Source organism: Talpa occidentalis, unplaced genomic scaffold, assembly GCF_014898055.3.
Source record: "Talpa occidentalis isolate TD23 unplaced genomic scaffold, MPIMG_talOcc4v2.1 talOcc4.11, whole genome shotgun sequence".
Taxonomy (NCBI): Eukaryota; Metazoa; Chordata; class Mammalia; order Eulipotyphla; family Talpidae; genus Talpa; species Talpa occidentalis.
This window is the reverse complement of record NW_023601104.1, coordinates 10,268,097-10,286,674: the sequence shown is the minus strand read 5'-3', so window position 1 is coordinate 10,286,674 and position 18,578 is coordinate 10,268,097. Positions and strand designations below refer to the sequence as shown.

Sequence of the window (18,578 nt, the reverse complement as noted above, 5' to 3'; positions counted from 1 at the left end):
GTGTGTGTGTGCGGGGGTGAGACGACTCACCAGCGACAGAGTGGGGAGCAGAACAGGCAGATTGACTGAAATACACTGCTGAGGGGAGCAGCAGTTGAGACAGAAGAGGTCTGCTGTGTCATGTGGGTTGCTCCCTGGCCAGGGATCGAACTCGTGCCGCAGTGACTGCGCACAGCTTCATCTTAACTGGTTGTGCCACCAGCGAGGCCCTGTCCTATTTTTAAAAAAAATGTTAAAAGTGGTGCCTTGGGGCCTCCCTGGTGGCGCAAGGGGTAAGATGCAACCTATGAAGCTGTCTGCAGCCACTGCAGCATAAGTTCGATCCCCGGCCAGGGAGCTACCCCCATGGCACAGCAGACCTCTCCGGACTCGCTGCTGCTCCCCTCAGCAGTGTGTTTCAGTCAGTCTGCCTGTTCTGTTCCCTGCTCTGTCTCTGGTGGATCCTCCCACACCCCCCCCCCACGCCTCTGGCCTGTACCCCAATTTTTGTATACATAAATAAATCTTTAAAAAAAAAAAACGGGTGCCTTGTATGACACGACGCAAGGGAGAAGACAGTGAGAGGATATCCAGCTTCCCACCGCCCCTGGCCGGACCTCATTTGGCAAAGAAAACGTTGCGCTCTGCGCCTCCTGCAATCAGAGACCCCGGGCGCCACCAGCCCCGACCGAGCGGAGGCACGAGCCTCGGGTTCTGCGCGCCTGCGAAGCCGCGGGAGGCCGGCAGGGGTCAGGCGCGCTCCACTCAGGGCCCGCGGAGCCGCTCCCGAGCCGCGTCCCGCCAGCCGCAGCAGCGCCGGGCTGCGCTCCGCCGCGTTCGCCGCTTAGAGAAGGGGGAGGGGAGGGGCAGGGCGAGGACCCGGGACGCGGGATCGCGGTGCTCGGCCGCTAGAGCCCTGGATCCCGACTCCGTGGGGTGGGGCATGGCCTGAGCGCCCGCCCCTGCATCAAAGAGGGCGTCCTCTCCGGCCCCCCCAGAGCTGACCCCAGTCCAGGCTCCACCCGGCGTCAGGGCGTGGCTGGCTCCCGGGCCATTGGGTCCGGCACCGAGGAGACTCACCTTACCAGTCCTCGGGAAGGAGCCCGGCAGCAGGCTTGGGTTCCAGCACCCGCTGTCGCGAAGATCAAGGCTAGTAAGTCAGAATGAGACTTGAAAGGGCTACACAGATAAGGGATTGTCATACTCGATTCTGTGGGTTTAGAATTAGGACTGCGGCCTCTGGGCAAGTGCCCCCCAGACCCTAGATCAGTTGCTCTAAAAGGTTGCCAGTGCTACAGAAATACCCTTGGAGATGTGATTAGGTCTGGGGCAAATCCAGGAAACTGAATTTTTTTAAAAAGTTGTCAGATTCTTGGCCCTCCCCGGTGGCGCAGCGGTTGAGCGCTGGGTTGCAAAGCTGCCCGCAGCCTCTGCGGCGCCGGTTCGATCCCCGGCTGCTCCCCGGCCACCGGAGGAGGGTCCCGCATGGCGCGCAGACGTCTCCTGCCGCCTGCTGCTCCCCTCAGCAGTGTACTTCGGTCCTTCTGCCTGCTCTGCTCCCCGCTCTGGCTCTGGCTCATTCTCTCACCCTCCAGCGCTTCTGACTGTACCCAGTGCATGTATAAACAAACAAACAAACAAACAAATAAACAAAACATGCCTCTATTAAAAAAAAAAAAAAGTTGTCAGATTCTGGGCCTCCCTGGTGAAGGTTAAGGTGCAACCTATGAAGCTATCCACAGCCACTGCAGCAGGAGTTCAATCCTCAGCCAGGCAGCTACCCACATGGCGCAGCAGACCTCTCCTGATTCCCCCTGCTCCCCTCAGCAGCGTACTTCGGTCAATCTGCCTGTTCTGCTACCCCCTCTGTCTCTGGTGAATCCTCTCACCCCCCACACCTCTGGCCTGTACCCCAGTTCTTGAATGAATAAATTTTTAAAAAATCTTAAAAAAAAAAAAAGTCAGATTCTAACAGGGATGTGTCCAAACCACACCTGGAGAACCATCCCCTTAACTTCCTTATTGCTTATCCTGGGGGATGGCAACCGACAACAAGAATGGGATGGTTGTCAAGTTTCAGGCTGATGAGGTGCCCACCTAAAATTGGAATGGACTCAGAGGCAGAGCCAGGGTGTTGTGCTGGCGGCTGATGTTGTAGTTACACAGTGCAATATAAATTCCCACAACAACCCAAGTAAAAGTGTTCCTCTGCTCTTCCATTCACAACTCAGGCTACCCCCCCTCTTTTTTTAAATATTTATTTATTTATACAAGAACTGGGGTGCAGTCTAGATGCATGGGAGGGTGAGAGGATTCACCAGACAGAACAGGCAGACTGACAAAATACACTGCTGAGGGGAGCAGCGGGCGAGACAGGAGAGGTCTGCCGCGCCATGTGGGACCCTCGCCAGCTGGCGGGGATGGAACCCGCACTGCAGAGGCTGCAGATAGCTTCACAGTGTGGCATTCAACTGCCTGCGCCACCAGGGGAGCCCCCCCCCCTTTTTTAAGCTTTATTTTTAAACATTTTTATTTCACATATAACAAGAGAACAATCATATGCTCCCTGAGTTGGTGGGAGGGCTCTATAATCCATACTGTTTTGACAAAACATCCCATTTGTCACATTCTGAGCATCTCCAGGCTGGTCATTCCAATGACATGTTAAAACCCAAGGCCATCATTTTGGCCACATTCATCTGGAACATAGTAGTGAAGGGCGGCTGGGTGGGTAAAGGGACACAGGCCCTGGCTTCTCCCCTCAGGATGGACCTGGGCTGAAGTTGGTAAGGAGCTAACTCCACCTGTCTTAGGCCTCAGGCTGGGAATAGCACTTGGCTACAGGCCAGGATGGAAAGCCAGAACACTCACTGCTGGGCTGAAGACCAAGAAGACCAGTCTTCTTTGGGAACTTGGGTAGAACAACCTATAGCTGTTCCACTCTATTCTACTCTCCTGTCTCGCACACTGCTTCCCTCAGCAGTGTATTTCAGTGCATCTGCCTATTCTACTCTCCACTCTGGTGAATCCTCTCACCTGCCCCAGCACCGGCACCCCCCCAGCTCTTGTATGCATAAATACAAGAGCCCACACCCCAGCTCTTGCATGCATAAATAAATCTTAAAAAAAAAAAAGTCCCGGGCCTCCCAGGTGGCGCAGCGGTTGAGCGCTGGGTTGCGAAGCTGCCTCCGCGGCGCCGGTTCAATCCCCGGCTGCTTCCCGGCCATGGGAGGAGGGTCCCACATGGCGCGCAGACCTTCCTGCCGCCCGCTGCTCCCCTCAGCAGTGTACTTCGGTCCTTCTGCCTGCTCTGCTCCCCTCTCTGGCTCTGGTGAATTCTCTCACCCTCCCGCACTTCTGACTGTACCCAGTGCATGTATAAACAAAAAAACAAACAAACAAACAAATAAAAATAAATAAACATGCCTCTATAAAAAAAAAATTCAAAAAAAAAATTAAAAAAAAAAAAAAAGTCCCTGTGAGATCTGGGAAAGGGGTGTTGAGAATGCCTCTGTCCTGAGGACAGTTTCCACTCCTTGTCTCCATTACTAGCCACTTTCTCTTTTTTTTTTTGAAGATTTATTTATTTATGCATACAAGAACTGGGGTACAGGCCAGAGATGCAGGGAGAGGGGTGAGAGGATTCATCAGAGACAGAGTGGGGAGCAGAACAGGCAGACCGACTGAAATACACTGCTGAGGGGAGCAGCAGGCGAGACAGGACAGGTCTGCTGTGCCATGTGGGTTGCTCCCTAGCTGGACGGTGATCGAACTTGTGCTGCAGAGGCTGCGGATTGCCTCATAGTGAGGTGCTCAACCCCTGAGCCACCAGGGAGGCACTACTAGCCATTTTAAGGACATAGGGCGGGAGCCAGGCAGGAGGCAGTAGCAAGTAGATTGCTTCTCCCCAAAAAACACCAGTTCAGAAGCAGATGGGTTTGCTTCATAATATGTTTAATACAAAATGGCAGCAGCCGCTGTGCAGTTCTAACAAAATTAGCTATAGGGCGTCCAGAGAAATGTACACAGGCAGCTTGGCTGGAGTGAAGCCAACAACCCAGGCCTGCTGCCCAGTCAGCTGTGCATGGTCACATGATCAGCACTGGAGGGGTGGGGAAGCAGAGCAGGGCTGAAGGGCTCCAAAGTTCTGCTGTGAGGGCCGGTATCTGGCCAGTCCTTCACAGGCGGCTGACCTCTGTCCCACTGGGGACTCTGGGTGGCACAGATGTTCTGAGATGCCTCTCTCCAGAGCTCCACCCTAACCTGGAGGGCCTCCAGGTCTCAAGGATGAACTCCTGGAGTGGTGGAAGGGCTGCTGCACAGTGAGTGCCTGTTCACAAGTGGCTGGGAACGGAGGCCTCTGGAAATCGGCAGAAACAAAGACTAGGCTTGGGGTTTTTTTCCCCCAGAAAGAGGCTACCACGTGAAGAGAAATGGAGAAGGGAAATACTTCTGGTGTACTTGAGCAGAGGGCTCCCTCCCGGAGGGTCACCCAAGAGAAAGGCTGGCTCCAGGTGCTCACCCCAGGAGGTGGGGGCCACAGGCTTAGAAGTTAGAGTCAACAAAAGCCCTCCCAGTGAACCCCAGAAAAGCCAGAATGCTTCCTGCTGCGTCGTTCTAAGTTTTGAGCACTTTTCCCCGGCAGGCCAGCCCAGTGGAGGCCCGTGGAGCTGGGCAGCTGTCGAGAATGCAATGTTATGTAGAGGCCAGAGGGCTGACCTGCGGACAGCTGAAGAGCAGGACCTGCTTCAGGCAGTGGAAGAGAGTGGCCACATGTCTCCTTCCAAAGAAAGGCCTCCAGAATCCGGGCAAAGGGGCTGAGGAGCCATCTTGGGGTTAGTGGAAGTCGGCGTTGAAGGCTCTGCCGATGACCAGCCGCCTCACCTCGCTGGTCCCGGCGCCGATCTCATACAGTTTGGCATCTCGCAGGAAGCGGCCCATGGGAAAGTCATTGATGTAGCCATTGCCACCTGCAGCCAGGGTTTGGCAGAGAAGAAAGTCAACAGGAAGCGTCATGGGCCGCAGGTAAAGCAAGGAAGACACAACCAGGTGCAGGAGAGAGCAACTGCAGCCCAACAGCGTGGTGGTCAGGAGGGTGAGGGGGATACCGAGTGGGAGACAAGGGGCTGGCAGGTCACCCAGAATTCTGAGGATACCGGGCAAAGCGAGGGGAGAACCACTGGCAGATACACAGATGGGGAGGAGGTGAGACTGCGTAGCAGCTACCGGGGGCTGCTCCAGAGAGATTAAATAATTTTACAAGGCACAAAGCCACTCAGGGGTAGAGCCAGGATTCAAACGTAGGCCATCCGAGGCTTCTCTCTTTCTCCATTTCCCAGACTACAGGGCCAGGCCGGGAGGATGCCGAGGGTGGTGAGGACTTGTGCCTCCAGCATTTTTTCGCTTGTTTTTCCATGTCCTTGTAGGACTTGGGTCAGAAAGAACTTAAAGGTGCTAGCTCGGCAGCAGCTAGCTGAAGCAGAGAGAGAGGAGTAAAGAGGAAACTTTCCTGGAGGCAGTCGCAGGCTTTGGGAGTGAGGGCAGCCCTGGAAGTGGGGAGCGGGGGCCACTCACCTAAACACTGAATGCCGTCCAGGGCTACCTGTGTGGCACACTCAGCTGAGTAAAGAATCACACCCGCACAGTCCTGTTGGGGGGAGGCTCTGGGTCAGCAGGACCCCACCAGGGCCAGACAGAGATTGAGTCCCGGCATCTAGCCCACTGCCCAGCTCTCCCTCCTCTGGGGCCAGCCCTTACCTTGGGGGTGCAGTGGCCCTCATCGCAGGCCTTGGCGACATTGTAGACGTACTGCCGACATGCCATGAGGCGGGTGTACATGTCAGCCATCTTCCCCTGCATTAACTGGGCATAAATGGAGATCATGAGTCAACACGCTGGCGTCATGTTCCTTTGAGAACCTTCTTTCTAGTTGCCATAGCCAGGAATGGAGGCACCAGGGCACACAGAAGAGACGAGACTTGTCTTTGATAACAGAGGTGGGTGTGAGTCTGGCATAAGACTGAAGAGCCGCCAATGCACTATGGACACTGTGTCCTGAGATGGCCCCGCACACCACAGCCCGTGCTGACTTCCCACGGCCTCTGGCCGACATAGTCTGACTAGAATGCCACTCCCTTTACCACTGGGCCTCCGCCCAGTCTCATGCTTCCCCCTTCAGCCTCACAGACTGCTTTCATTTAACTCGAACAGGAATTGAGGTGATGCATGAGGAACTTCCAGAGCATCTGAAGAAGCCTGCATTTGAACTCATTTTGCTGGTGAAAGGCTGCAAATGCCCACAGCACATGCCCCACTTATTCATTTATTAAAGAAAGCTTGAGCAGTGAAAGCATTCCACAAAAGTGTTCCACTCACCTGGAAGTGGCCAATCTTCTGGCCAAAGGCTTCCCTCACGTGCAGGTAGGGAATGGTGTGGTCAAGAACGGCCTGCATGATCCTGTCAGAAGGAGAAAAACACTGGGGAGGCACCTCACTGACACCCTACAGCCAGTTGGGGTGAGATGCCAGCGTTGAAAGGCTTACAAAGACAGCTTGGAGTTCCAGAGAAGTGAAAGGGTGCGTGTGGCTGCTTGTCTCCCTGCTCAGCCACTGCACTGACTGCCCAGGACTGTACCTCTCCTCTGAGACCAGATGGAGCGGCAGGACCTGTGTTGAGGATTAGAGCCCCGGCATCGTTTTACATCTTGAGTAGCTAAGGAGGATGGCTCCCCAGGCCTTTTGTCACCTGATTATGTTTGCCTTCAGTGTGAAGACAGTGCATGGTTCTATTGGTGTCCACGAGAGAGTGGTGGCGGCCAGGAGGCAGCCCCATTAACCCCCAAGGTGAAGCTGCAGTGGCACCACTTGCCAAGGAGGCCAAAATAACTGTTTCCCCTGGTACCTCATACTCACCCAAGGGGTCCACCAGCCAGCACCAGCCGCTCCAGGTCTAGCCCACTCATCAGAACGTAGACGCCCTTACTCAAATGGCCTAGGATGTTGGTGGCTGTGGAGAGAAGTGCTGGTCAGGGGAGGAGGGCTTTTATAAAGGTTATTATTTTGGCATGGCCGCTCTCTCACATCACTAAACTGCGTCACCTGACCTGCAGCTAGGATTCTGGTGAGCAAAAGGAGGAGTTTGCAACTGCCAGCTAGAGGTGGCATTTGCTAGAGGAATCACACCCCGCTCCCCCCAACACATTACCATACACAAGACCATATACAAGGTCCCAGATCTTCCCCATCTCTTCTTAGGTTACCTTGGATGGGAAGGAAGAAAAGCAAGTTTGGTTTAGAAGTCATTCATCCCTTCCCTAGTCCTTTTTATACCTGCAGCCATGAAGGAATCAGAGGATGACCCTTTGCCCAGGTTGCGTCTGCTCTGGTCACGTGTCATCCCCTCCCCCAGGGTGGCCGTGGAAGAGTCTCCGTCCTGGACATGGGCTATTCAGTTTTGTTCTTTTTTAAAAGATTTTATTCATTTATTTTTTTGCATAGAAGAACTGGGGTGTAGGCCATAGGTGTGTGTGGGGGGGGGTGTGAGAGGATTCACCAGAGACAAGTGGGGTGCAGAACAGGCAGATCTACTGAATACACTGCTGAGGGGAGCAGTGGGCGAGACAGGAGAAGTCTGCTGTGCCATGTGTGGGTTAACTCCATGGCTAAGGATTGAACTCAAGCCATACCGGTGTTAGCACTGAGATTTAACTCCTAGTCTACTGGGGAGGTGACATGGGCCACTCAGTGCCAGTGACAGACACTGCTGCACACCTCCCTCTTGTCCCCTGTACCCCAAAGAAGCCGGGACACTTTGTGGCCTTCAGAAGTGTGGCCAGGAAACTGAGGACAGAGTTAACACCACTGATCTACCTTCAATGCTGACAGGATCCGCTCCAATGCCCCCTCCCTAGATGCTCCTTGTAACCAAGGATGTAACCAGCATCCCCTTTCTCAGATGGGAGCTAGTGGGGGGTGTCTATGGCTGAGGCGCAAAGCAAACCTAAGTGGAATCAAATCTATGTCTCTCAGCACGTGTCACATTTTCAGTTGTATTTCAGGAGAGAAAATACTCATACTCAAAGTGGAAGTGAGAGCCTTCCCTTCACTGAGTCTGGCTTCCATCAGTTTATTCAGATGTTTTTTTGTGTCATTAATGAAAACGTCAGACAGGCTACACAGGCAAATGTACAAATGGGGGAGACTGAAGGACATCAGGAGAGGGCAGCACCTCCCTGGTGGTGCAAGGGGTTAGGCACAGTACTGTGAAGCTATCCGCAGCCTCTGCAGCACGAGTTCGATCCCCGGTCGGCCAGGGAGATACCCACATGGTGCAGCAGACCTCTCCTGTCTCGCCCGCTGCTCCCCTCAGCAGTGTATTTCAGTCAGTCTGCCCGTTCTGTTCCCCACTCTGTCTCTGGTGAATCCTCTCACCCCCCGCACCTCTGGCCTGTACCCCAGTTCTTGTAGGCATAAATAAATCTTAAAAAAAAAAAAAAAAAGGAGAGGGCAAATCTTGTCTTTCTACTTCAGATACTAGAATATCAACCCCAGCACAGTGTTCCCCACACAGGGAATACCGCACTTTGTGCCCAGTCAGACATGTGGCTGCGGGGCTCTGGCTGGAGGGACAGCTGTCAGACTCCTCATCCAGCCCACATCACTGCTGTCAATGGCGAGTGTCTCTAACAGAGGGACGGGCTTTCTCAGCTTGTGAGGAGCTGGCACAGGGATTCCCTCGTTCTCAGAGACTCACCAGGGACCTTGCAGTCTTCAAAGATCAGCTCACAGGTATTAGAGCCCCTCATCCCCAGCTTGTCCAGCTTCTTGGCAGTGCTGAAGCCAGGCATACCCTTTAGAGGAACAAAAGGTGACCCCAACTACAGACCAGCCCCCAAAGGGGCCAAGTAAAGGGAAGACACCTGAAAAGTACTCATCTTCCTATCAAATCCCTATGCTCACGTGGCGTCCTGGCATCCTGCTTCTGGGGCCCACATTCTGCATACAGCTAGGAGCTCCAGCCCCAACACCCCACCTGAACCCCAGCCTCCTGCTCTGCTGCTTGTGTTCTCCCCAATTCTCTCTTAAGGAAACACCTAATCCCTGGTGGCCAAGACCATCTTTCTGGCTTTGTTTTCTTTCCTCGGGGGGGGGGGGGGGGAAATTCCATTCAAGACACTCCTTCAGCCAACTCAATCCCTTTGCCGGCTATCACCTGACCCAGCTGAATCCACCTGGGATCAAACTGACCATCAGCCTGCTTTACCCCAGGCCAAATCAGTTGTGATCCACATTGGCAGTGCCCCATGGAGTGCTGGCAGGTGCTGCTCCCCTTCTTCCTGCACAGACAGTGGTGCTGCATGACCTTGAGGTTCTCCCACTCAGCCAGGCCCTGCGGGGACTTACCTTTCTTTTCCTTCAATGTCAGCTACTCTTGCCCTCTCTCTAAGGAGGGTATTGCAAACTAGTAGAGTACTCATTCATGAAATTCCCCACTTCCTCCACACCCCCATGCCCTCCCCCACCCCCAGCCTGCACAGGAGCCCTGTCTCATGCTTCAAAGGTCACCTGTTTTGCAACCTTACTTCTTCTCCCTCAACTCACTAAAGTGTTTTGCTTGCTCACTTCCCACATATTTTGTTTCTCCCTCCCCTATCTTCCTTTCTCTTTATCAACAAATTTGCTCAGTACTCTACCATGCTTAAAAACAAACCCAGACCCCCAACTTTTTATTCTAACTCCTGCTCTAGCTCTCTCTGGCTTTGACCAAGATTTGGATGGTGCGGTCATCAGCCTCTACTTGAAAACCTGCTCACATAGGAATTCCTCCTCCGTCTCCCACAGCTGCCCTCACAGAGTCCATCGACACCCTGATTCTCAAATCCACTGGTCTCCTTTCACTTCTCATCTTCCTGGTTCTCTCTGGATGGCTGGCTCTGTGGACAGCCCCACCATCCTCAGACTTGACCCTTCTTTCCTGGACTCTGCTTTCTGGCCACCCTCCTTTCAATCTGCTGGTCTGCCTGAGCCCTACCCCAGGGAACCTTGGCACACAATATTAATGGTGTCTGTGATTAGCTGGAAGAAGTCATCTCTGGTACCACTTTCAGGAGACAAAAGCCACCTTCCATGTATCCCTCTATGCTCACCTTCTCTACAATGAAGGCTGTGATGCCCCGAGAAGCTGGCACCGCAGCCAGGTCTGTCTTGGCATAGACAATAAGGACATCAGCATCAGGGCCATTGGTGATCCAGAATTTGTTGCCATTCAGGACATAATGATCTCCTAAGAACAAAAGTTGGCTACTTGCTCAAGCAGTCTTGACCTGTCTCAGTGAGTCAACAGACTTCTGTTGAGCAAGAAGCTGCACAGCTGGCAAACAGTTCTGAAAACCCAGCAAAGGCCACCCCCAATTACAGCTCCCTCACCCTCAGAAGGTCTGTCCTTTCCCTCACTTTAGCTCCCAAGTCGAGAGGAGCATACCTTTCTTCTCTGCTTTCAGCTTCATGGAGACAACATCAGAGCCAGCATTGGGCTCGCTCATGGCCAGGGCTCCAATGTATTCCCCGCTGATAAGCTGCAAAGAAAACCCCAAAGGGCTCATTGTGAATTTATAAGTACCCTGCATAAGTTCAGTGATACTGCTTCTTGCCTGTCCTTCTTGCCACGTGACACCTTTTTAAACTTCTCTCAGGTCAATGTACTGATGAAGTCCTAGAAAAGAAGCCCAGTATCTATGAGGCCGAACACATCTCTTCTTTCCTGCTCTCTTTGCAAGGGAAGCTAATCCTATTCTTTCATTTCTTAAAATGCTTTGCAAATGTTTTCCAGTGACCAACTGGGGAGTTCTGGACCTATTTTTAATTCTTTTGACTGAAGTATTTTAAGCAAATCCCTGAACCCTTGCTAACCGTAACTCAGTCAGGGTAGCACGCTACAGAAAGCAAAGTGGATCAGCGTCGGCCAAAGGGGAAGGGCAGTGGTTGTGCCATGAGATCAGTGTGGGCTTCTCCATCCCATTTCCTCACCTTGGGGAGGTATTTCTCCTTCTGGGCCTCATTCCCATTGCGCACAAGCTGGTTGATACAGAGGTTGGAGTGAGCACCATAACTGAGTCCCACTGCTGCAGAAGCTCGGGATATCTCCTCCACCACCAGCACATGTTCCAGGTAGCCAAGGCCGGAGCCTCCATACTGAACTGGGAGCAGAGATGCCAGATAGTGGAAAAGGCCCAAAGTAAATCAGGTCACTGACAGGAATCTTGTATTTACTGGCAGCAAAGGAACCAGTGTTCTTGCTCATGTTACATGTGTTCAAGTTCTTCCCAGCAAAGGGAGCTAATAGGTTGATGTCATGAACTCTGCTTACTAGATCATGGAACTGGTTTTGCCAAACTCTGGTCAGTTGAAGTGTGGTCACTGCACAGTCACTGCAACTCCTGCTTTAGCCCAAACAGACCTCTTAATGAAGACAAGGGAACCTGAGCACCCACTGTACAAAAAGGTTCAGAGGTGCTGAGGCAGTTGAATAAATGAAGAAAGAAGACCTGGAGTTTAATAGGGGAACACGCACTAAGGAGGACAGGGAACAAAAGGCCTGGGAAGGTGAGATTTTTTTCATAGCATAGGTTTGGACTTAAAGAAGCAGAGCTATTATAGGGGCAGGAGAGCCATAGGCCGAGAGAAACCTAGAAGGCATTGCAGCTGAGGGCAGAAGAGATGCTGGTAGGGAATTTCAGAATTCATGAAAAATGTGTTTTTTCCTTGGGAGCAGATTCAAAATCAAAGTGTCTGGATCAACTGGAATCTTTCCTCCCTTTGCTGTTTGGGTAAACTCTTGCAAGACCCTCTGGCACACATTTACTCTCAAGTCAGTCTTGTCCCAGGCTTGAGGCAAACCTTGCCAGACCCCACAATTCCAAGAAGGAAAGCCCACAGGCGGGCAACACTAGAAACAGTCCCCAGGAAACCAGAAATCAATGAAAAAGAGTCTTTATCTTTTTCTTTCCTTATTACCACATGATTCAGAAGTATGTTCCCTATGGGGGCTCGTAAACCCCCAAGTCACAATGGAAGAGTCTTGTTTAGGAGTTCCTAGCAGCCTTCCCACCCTACCATCTTATATTAAAGTGATCTAAATTAAATGGTTTCATTTAATCGTTACTCATGGTGCAACTTTCCATGACCAGCTTAATTTCCAGTGGTGAGGAGAGAATGTGAAGAGAAGTACATGATGTTTCCAGCTTTATCCCCAAGTATTGAGAAGGGAATGTAAAGAGAAGTATATGATGTTCCACCTCTCTTGTAATGCCCCAGGGGGTACAGGCTTCAGCAGGGTGGTGGTTCCTGCTTTCACTGATGAGGTGACAGATACATCTCTTTACTGGGCACTGCAAGCCGGGCTGGGCCTCTCCTTCAGAGGCCAACATCCTAACCAGAGCCTACAGCTTCCTGCCTGCTCCCCCTGAAAACAGTAAGACCCACAACAGACACTGGACAGGTCCAGGGATAGCCTATGGAACATACCACCCGGCCTCCTCACATAGAAGCTCCGAGAGCCATCCTCTCCCCCACATGACTGTCTGCTCCCAAATCAACCCCAGGACCCAGCTGTGGCAAAGGACACAGGCTGTTACCACAGGAACACACTTGTCCTGCCTACACATTAGTAGTAGGGTGGAGCTTAGAGATTAGGTGAAGCAATACAGCTGAGGTGACAACTGCCTAATATGGACAGTTTCTAAACACCCCAAGTCACCTGGGAAATCTTACTGAAGAAGTTGAGTTCAAACATCAGCATGAGTCTGATCCAAGTGAACCATGCTGACCTAGCTCCTTTGTCTTTTCGACATCATTAGCTAAAACAATGGAGGCATGCATGCGTCTCTGGGCTCACAGTCAGCCCATGCTCTCTGGGGTCTAAGAGGGAAAGAAGTTCTAGGTTTCTTTGATCATGATCTTTCTCTTCTTTTTCTGCTTCCTTTTCTTAAAAGGCAGCAAAAAAAAAAAACAAACAAAAAAAAACTCTCTTTAGGAAAAGAAACGACACTCACCAGGAGCCGTGATGCCCAAGACTCCCAGGCTCCCCAGCTGCTTCCAAAACTCCTGCCAACAGAATGGAGTGAGTGCAATGAGTTGTGAGAAGAAAGCAGTCAGCTACAGGTGCCTGACACATCTAGAAGAAAGAACCCCTAACACTTCACAGAAAGGGGCTGCATCCTTCGGGAAGTTTCATTTACCAGAAGACACTGTATGAGCCTTCCAGGCAGCAGTGCCATCCCCAAACCATTCCAGCCTAGGTCTCAGACAGACCCTTATCCTTTATTCCCACCCTCTACCCCCCTCCCCCATAGGCCTCAGGACTCACTCGTAGGTTCTTAAACTCGTTACTGTGATCAATCTCCTGGGCGTAGGGGGTGAGGTGCTCCTGAAGGAACTTAGCCATGGTGTGACGAAGCTAAAGGGGAGAGATGGACAGATGCTGCTGAAACAGCACACAATTACCACTGAGGACAGCATCTCCACTACAGAGGACACAGGCCACAAGTAACCTGACCAAACGGCAAGGAACCAAAGCTCAGAGGCCCCACTGGTTTATGCTTCAAATCATTCCATGGCTTTCCATTACTTAGAAGACAAATTCCTTAACGAGGCCTAAAGACCCTGCAGGAGCTGACCCCTGCTGACCCTTCCACCCTTCCCCGCACCTTCGCCCCTCTCCCCTCCTCACTGTGCTCAGCCACATCCCCTTCAGTTCCTGGCAGTGTAAACCTCTTTCCTGCCCTTATACCTAAGGCTAAAAAGATTACTCACACCTCTCGTGGCAGTGTCTAAATCTTGAGGTGACTGGGGAAAAACAAACACAGCAAAACAAGAACTACCCAAACTCTGCTAACTGTGAACACCAAGAAACTTCGGAACTTGGCAGAGGCTTGGGCGCTCGCTGAGACCGGGGAATCAGGTTTCAGGGGCCTCCGAGCCGCGCCTGAGCGCAGAAGGCCCCTTTCCTCCCGGCAGGCACCCGGCCCAGCTGTCTGCTAACTGCATCTTTCAAGTTTCTGCTCAACCTTGTGCTTTTCCTTAACGGGCTGAAGCATCACAGCAGATTACACTGTGCACGCCACAGCCTCCGGCGAGTACTCAGGAAGGTGGCCCGGGGCGATGCTGCTCTTCGGGCCCGGGGAACCCCGGCTTTGGACGGGTCTCAGGGGTTCGGAGACTCCAGGCGGACGGACGGCGGCCCCGGCAGTCCGCAGCGTCTGTCCACACTTCACCAAACCCCCGCCGTGCCCCAGAAGCCGTCCTGCCCTTGAGTCTTCCTGGGCTACCTCGGGCCGCCAGGCCCGTGCAGGTGGGGCCGGGGCCCGCGCCCCCGCGGTCCCCCCACGCCGCGCGGCCCAGGGCCCGGGCACAGGGCGCGGAGGCGACCCCCGGGGCGCGGGTCCGGGCGGCGGGCCAGGCTCCCTACCTGCTTCTGCTCCTCGCTGAGCCTGTTGATTGCATCGTCCACCGGCAACAGCGAGTGGGCCCGCTGGGGAACCAGGCCGGCGAGGGGCTGCAGCGGGGGCCGCAGCCTCCAGCTCGCCACCCGCCGCGCCAGCAGCTGAGCCGCAGTCGCCATCTCTGCTCGCAGCGCCGAGCCCGGGGGCAGCGCTTATGGAGCAGCCTCGCGCGCTCCACCAATCGCGGGCTTCGCCGTTCCCTCATCCCCGCCCCCGCCCAATCGGCCAAGGGGTGGGTCTCCAGCAGCCAATCACACTCCGCCGCCCGCTGAAGGCCGCCCTGCCCTTGGCCGCTGCACGAGCCAATCAGCGGCGACCGCGGGGCGGTGAGTGTGCACGTGACGGGCTGGCCGGCCGGCGTCCTGCCCAGGTTGGGGCTTTCTGAAGCAGAAGGGCAGGGAAAGTGTTTTCCTGCTGAATCGAGCGTGAGGTAGCGTTAAGACGGCAAGCAGAAGGGCGTCCCTGGTGGCGCAAGGGGTTAAGACTTCAGTCTGTGAAGCTGTCCACAGCCTCTGCAGCGCAAGTTCGATCCCCCGGTCTGGCCAGGGAGCTACCCACATGGCGCAGCAGACCTCTCCTCACTCGCCCGCTGCTCCCCTCAGCAGTGTATTTCATCAGTCTGCCTGTTCTGTTCCCCGCTCTGTCTCTGATGAATCCTCTCACCCCCCCCACTCTGGCCTGTACCCCCATTCTTGTATGCATAAATAAATCTTAAAGACAGCAAACAGAAAACTCCAAATACCCAGTCGTGGGAAGAAATTGTTAATGCAAAGCTGGGGTTAATGAAAATCTACCTGGGATAGCAGTGCTTGCTCTGGTGGGCGCTCTGATTCTAATTTAGTAAATCTCACTTTCTGGGAAACCACACAAATTTGCTTCAGCGGGACTCTGTACTTTATTATTATGTAGGTAACAAATTGTTTATTTTTATTGGAGTTTAATAGGTAAGAATTGTTATTGAGTTGCTGTCTTCCGAATTATTTAATGTACAATAAGAACAGCAGGATTTTTTTTTTTTTATGGGGTGGATTGGGAGATTAGGAAAGAGTGGTATTTGACAAGAAAGAGGAGAGTTGATGGAATTCAGCCCCTATCCCCTCCCTCTTTGGGCTCTTTATCTCCTCTGTGGTGGGCCAACGCCCTTGAGCAGGAATGCACCCTGAGTCCAGGGATGGAGCTTCAGAGCCCATATTTCCCATAAATTTCTTGCACCTCTTCTTTATTTTTATCTTCTGTAGAATGAAAGCAATATCACCCACAGCAAGGCTGTTAGGAAGAATAGATTGTATATTTAATGACAACACTTATTGTTCCTTCCTACAATACTCCCCAAAGTCCCAAACACAGTTAAGATAAAAGCCAGGCTATGTAAGCTTGTCCAGATCAAAAGTCTTTCTCCTTCACTTCCCTGCCTCTCATACATGGGTCTGTCCTAGATGAAGATGCCACGGACAGGACAGCCGATGGATGAACTTCTCTGCCATTACCGAAGACTGGGAGTGTAAATGAATTTGCAGTAGGGGTAAGCTGGGGAGAGCCATCTAGAGCACTCTGCCTTTCACTCTCTCAGCCCAAGATTTTATTAAAGATATGAACAAAAGAACAAGAAAATAGCACGCAATTGTGGTTTTGCTTATACAGATAAGTACATTACTGCTGGAGCAAGTTTTCCTGGTTAGTAGGGAATATGCGCGCAGCCAGCACGTCCTCGAACAGGAGTCAATTCTGGGAAAGTTCTGTTTGCAGAACTTCTAACATCCTGGAACTCCATATGCAGAGTAAACAGGTACTCTCCAAAAACTCCTGCTCCCTTTAAGGCAGCAGGCTCCCAACATGAAGAGGAACAGTTTCCCCTCTAAACCCCAAATAGACAGTTCTCCCTCTAGACCCCAAGCAGGATCTTGGCCCTCATGTCACCCTGATTTCAAAGGCTACAGTTCAGCTCAAGGGATAGCATGCCTCTCCCGACACACTCCACACCACCAACCAGCAGCACGGGGGGGAGCTCAACAGTAAGAGCTGAAACTTCAGCTGATGAAACTTCAAAGAGCTACTTACAAGTGTCTTCAGCTGCTGTCAGAATAATGCTCATCTTTGGAGAGGGACAGTAATTTATTGACATGTGTGCTTAAGGTTATTATACTTTATACTTTATTAAGTCTCATTACGTTTTATTAAAAATTGTACTAAAATAGACATAACAGCATTTGCCAAGAGATCTTTTTTTTTTCAATTGGGTCACTTTTTAAAAAAGATTTATTAATGCATACAAGCACTGGGGTACAGGCCAGAAGTGTGGGGGTGAGAGGATTCACCAGAGACAGAGTGGGGAGCAGAACAGGCAGATTGACTGAAATACACTGCTGAGGGGAGCAGCGGGCGAGTCAGGAGAGGTCTGCTGCACCATATGGGTAGCTCCCTGGCCGGGGATCAAACTCGTGCTGCAGTGGCTGCAGATAGCTTTATCGGTTGTATCTTAACCCCTTGCGCCAGCAGGGAGGTCCCAAAAGACCTTTTTTTTTTTTTTTTTTTAGATTTATTTATTTATTTATACAAGCACTAGGTACAGTCAGAAGCGCGGGAGGGTGAGAGAATTCACCAGAGCCAGAGTGGGGAGCAGAGCAGGCAGAAGGACCCAAGTACACTGCTGAGGGGAGCAGCGGGCGGCAGGAGAGGTCTGCACGCCATGTGGGACCCTCCTCCGGTGGCCGGGGAGCAGCCGGGGATCGAATCGGCACTGTAGAGGCTGCGGGCAGCTTCGCAACCCAGCGCTCAACCGCTGCGCCACCGGGGAGGCCCCCAAGAGACCATTTTTAAGTATACAGTTAAGTATATTCACAATGAATTGTTATTCACCAATCCATTTCTAGAACTTTTTCATTATGGCAAACAGAAACTGTTAAACAATAACTTCCCTTTCCTCTTCCTCCTCCCTGCTCCTGGTAACCTCTAATCTTTCGGTCTCTCTGAATTGGCTTATTCTAGGTACCTCAAGTGTTTTTAAGCCAGCTTGTAAGGGGAAAAAGACAGTAAATAGAAGCACTTCCTGAGAAAATGGGTGTGAGTAGGAGACAGGTGGTAGCTGAGTGAGTGAATGCTTTGCGTGAAGATGGTTAAGAGCCTAAACTCAAGGGCCTCCCCGGTGGCGCAGCGGTTGAGTGCTGGGTTGCAAAGCTGCCCGCGGCCTCTGCGGCGCCAGTTTGATCCTCTGCGGCGCCGGTTCGATCCCCGGCTGCTCCCCAGCCACCGGAGGAGGGTCCCACATGGCGCGCAGACCTCTCCTGGCGCCCGCTGCTCCCCTCAGCAGTGTACTTGGGTCCTTCTGCCTGCTCTGCTCCCCACTCTGGCTCTGGTGAATTCTCTCGCCCTCCAGCGCTTCTGACTGTACCCAGTGCATGTATAAACAAAACAAACAAACAAACAAATAAATAAAAACCATGCCTCTATAAAATAAAAGATATTTCTGTTAAGAAAAAAAAAGAGCCTAAACTCAAAATTGAGAAGTTTGGTTGAGAGGGGGTAGTATCCCAAGCTTGCAAAGTCATGGTATTAAAATCAGGGCATTAAGGGGCCTCCCTGGTGGCACAAGGGGTTATGAAGCTGTCCGCAGCCTCTGCAGCATGAGTTTGATCCCCTGCCAGGGAGCTACCCACATAGTGCAGCAGACCTCTGTCTCTCTCGCTGCTCCCCTCTGCAGTGTGTTTCAGTCAGTCTGCCTGTTCTGTCCCCCACTCTGTCTCTGGTGAATCCTCTCAACCCCACACTTCTGGCCTGTATCCCAGCGCTTGCATACATCAATAAAAAAATCCTTAAAAAAAATATCAGGGCAGGGCCTCCCAGGTGGTGCAGTGGTTTCAGCGCTGGGTTACGAAGCTGCCCGCAGCCTCTGCAGCGCTGGTTAGATCCCCGGCCACCAGGTGAGGGTCCCACATGGCACGCAGACCTGCCGCCCGCTGCTCCCCTCAGCAGTGTACTTCATCAGTCTGCCTGCTTTGCTCTCCGCTCTGACTTTGGTGAATTCTCTCACCCTCCTGCACTTCTGACTATACCCAGTGCTTGTATAAATAAATAAATAACTCTTAAAAAAAATCAGGGCATTAA

The 18,578-nt window shown here is 52.4% G+C and overlaps 1 protein-coding gene across 2 annotated transcripts in view; it reads right to left on the bottom strand.

Moving 5' to 3' along the window:
- Positions 1-14,596, bottom strand: part of IVD (isovaleryl-CoA dehydrogenase) — a 45,886-nt gene extending 31,290 nt beyond the window's left edge. Inside the window, exons 1-12 of one of the 2 annotated variants that reach the window (XM_037502210.2) lie at positions 14,444-14,596; positions 13,343-13,432; positions 13,029-13,080; positions 11,005-11,174; positions 10,460-10,553; positions 10,125-10,261; positions 8,732-8,828; positions 6,892-6,985; positions 6,355-6,436; positions 5,737-5,841; positions 5,554-5,626; positions 3,533-4,949 (exon numbers count right to left, since the gene is read on the bottom strand). In XM_037502210.2, the coding sequence (XP_037358107.1) occupies positions 4,816-4,949; positions 5,554-5,626; positions 5,737-5,841; positions 6,355-6,436; positions 6,892-6,985; positions 8,732-8,828; positions 10,125-10,261; positions 10,460-10,553; positions 11,005-11,174; positions 13,029-13,080; positions 13,343-13,432; positions 14,444-14,596 (1,281 nt within the window). In that variant the 3' untranslated portion in view covers positions 3,533-4,815. Of the gene's footprint in view, positions 1-3,532; positions 4,950-5,553; positions 5,627-5,735; positions 5,842-6,354; positions 6,437-6,891; positions 6,986-8,731; positions 8,829-10,124; positions 10,262-10,459; positions 10,554-11,004; positions 11,175-13,028; positions 13,081-13,342; positions 13,433-14,443 lie in introns of those variants that run through there. The other variant, XM_054700554.1, reaches the window with a different exon arrangement.
- Positions 14,597-18,578: the final 3,982 nt, after the last annotated feature.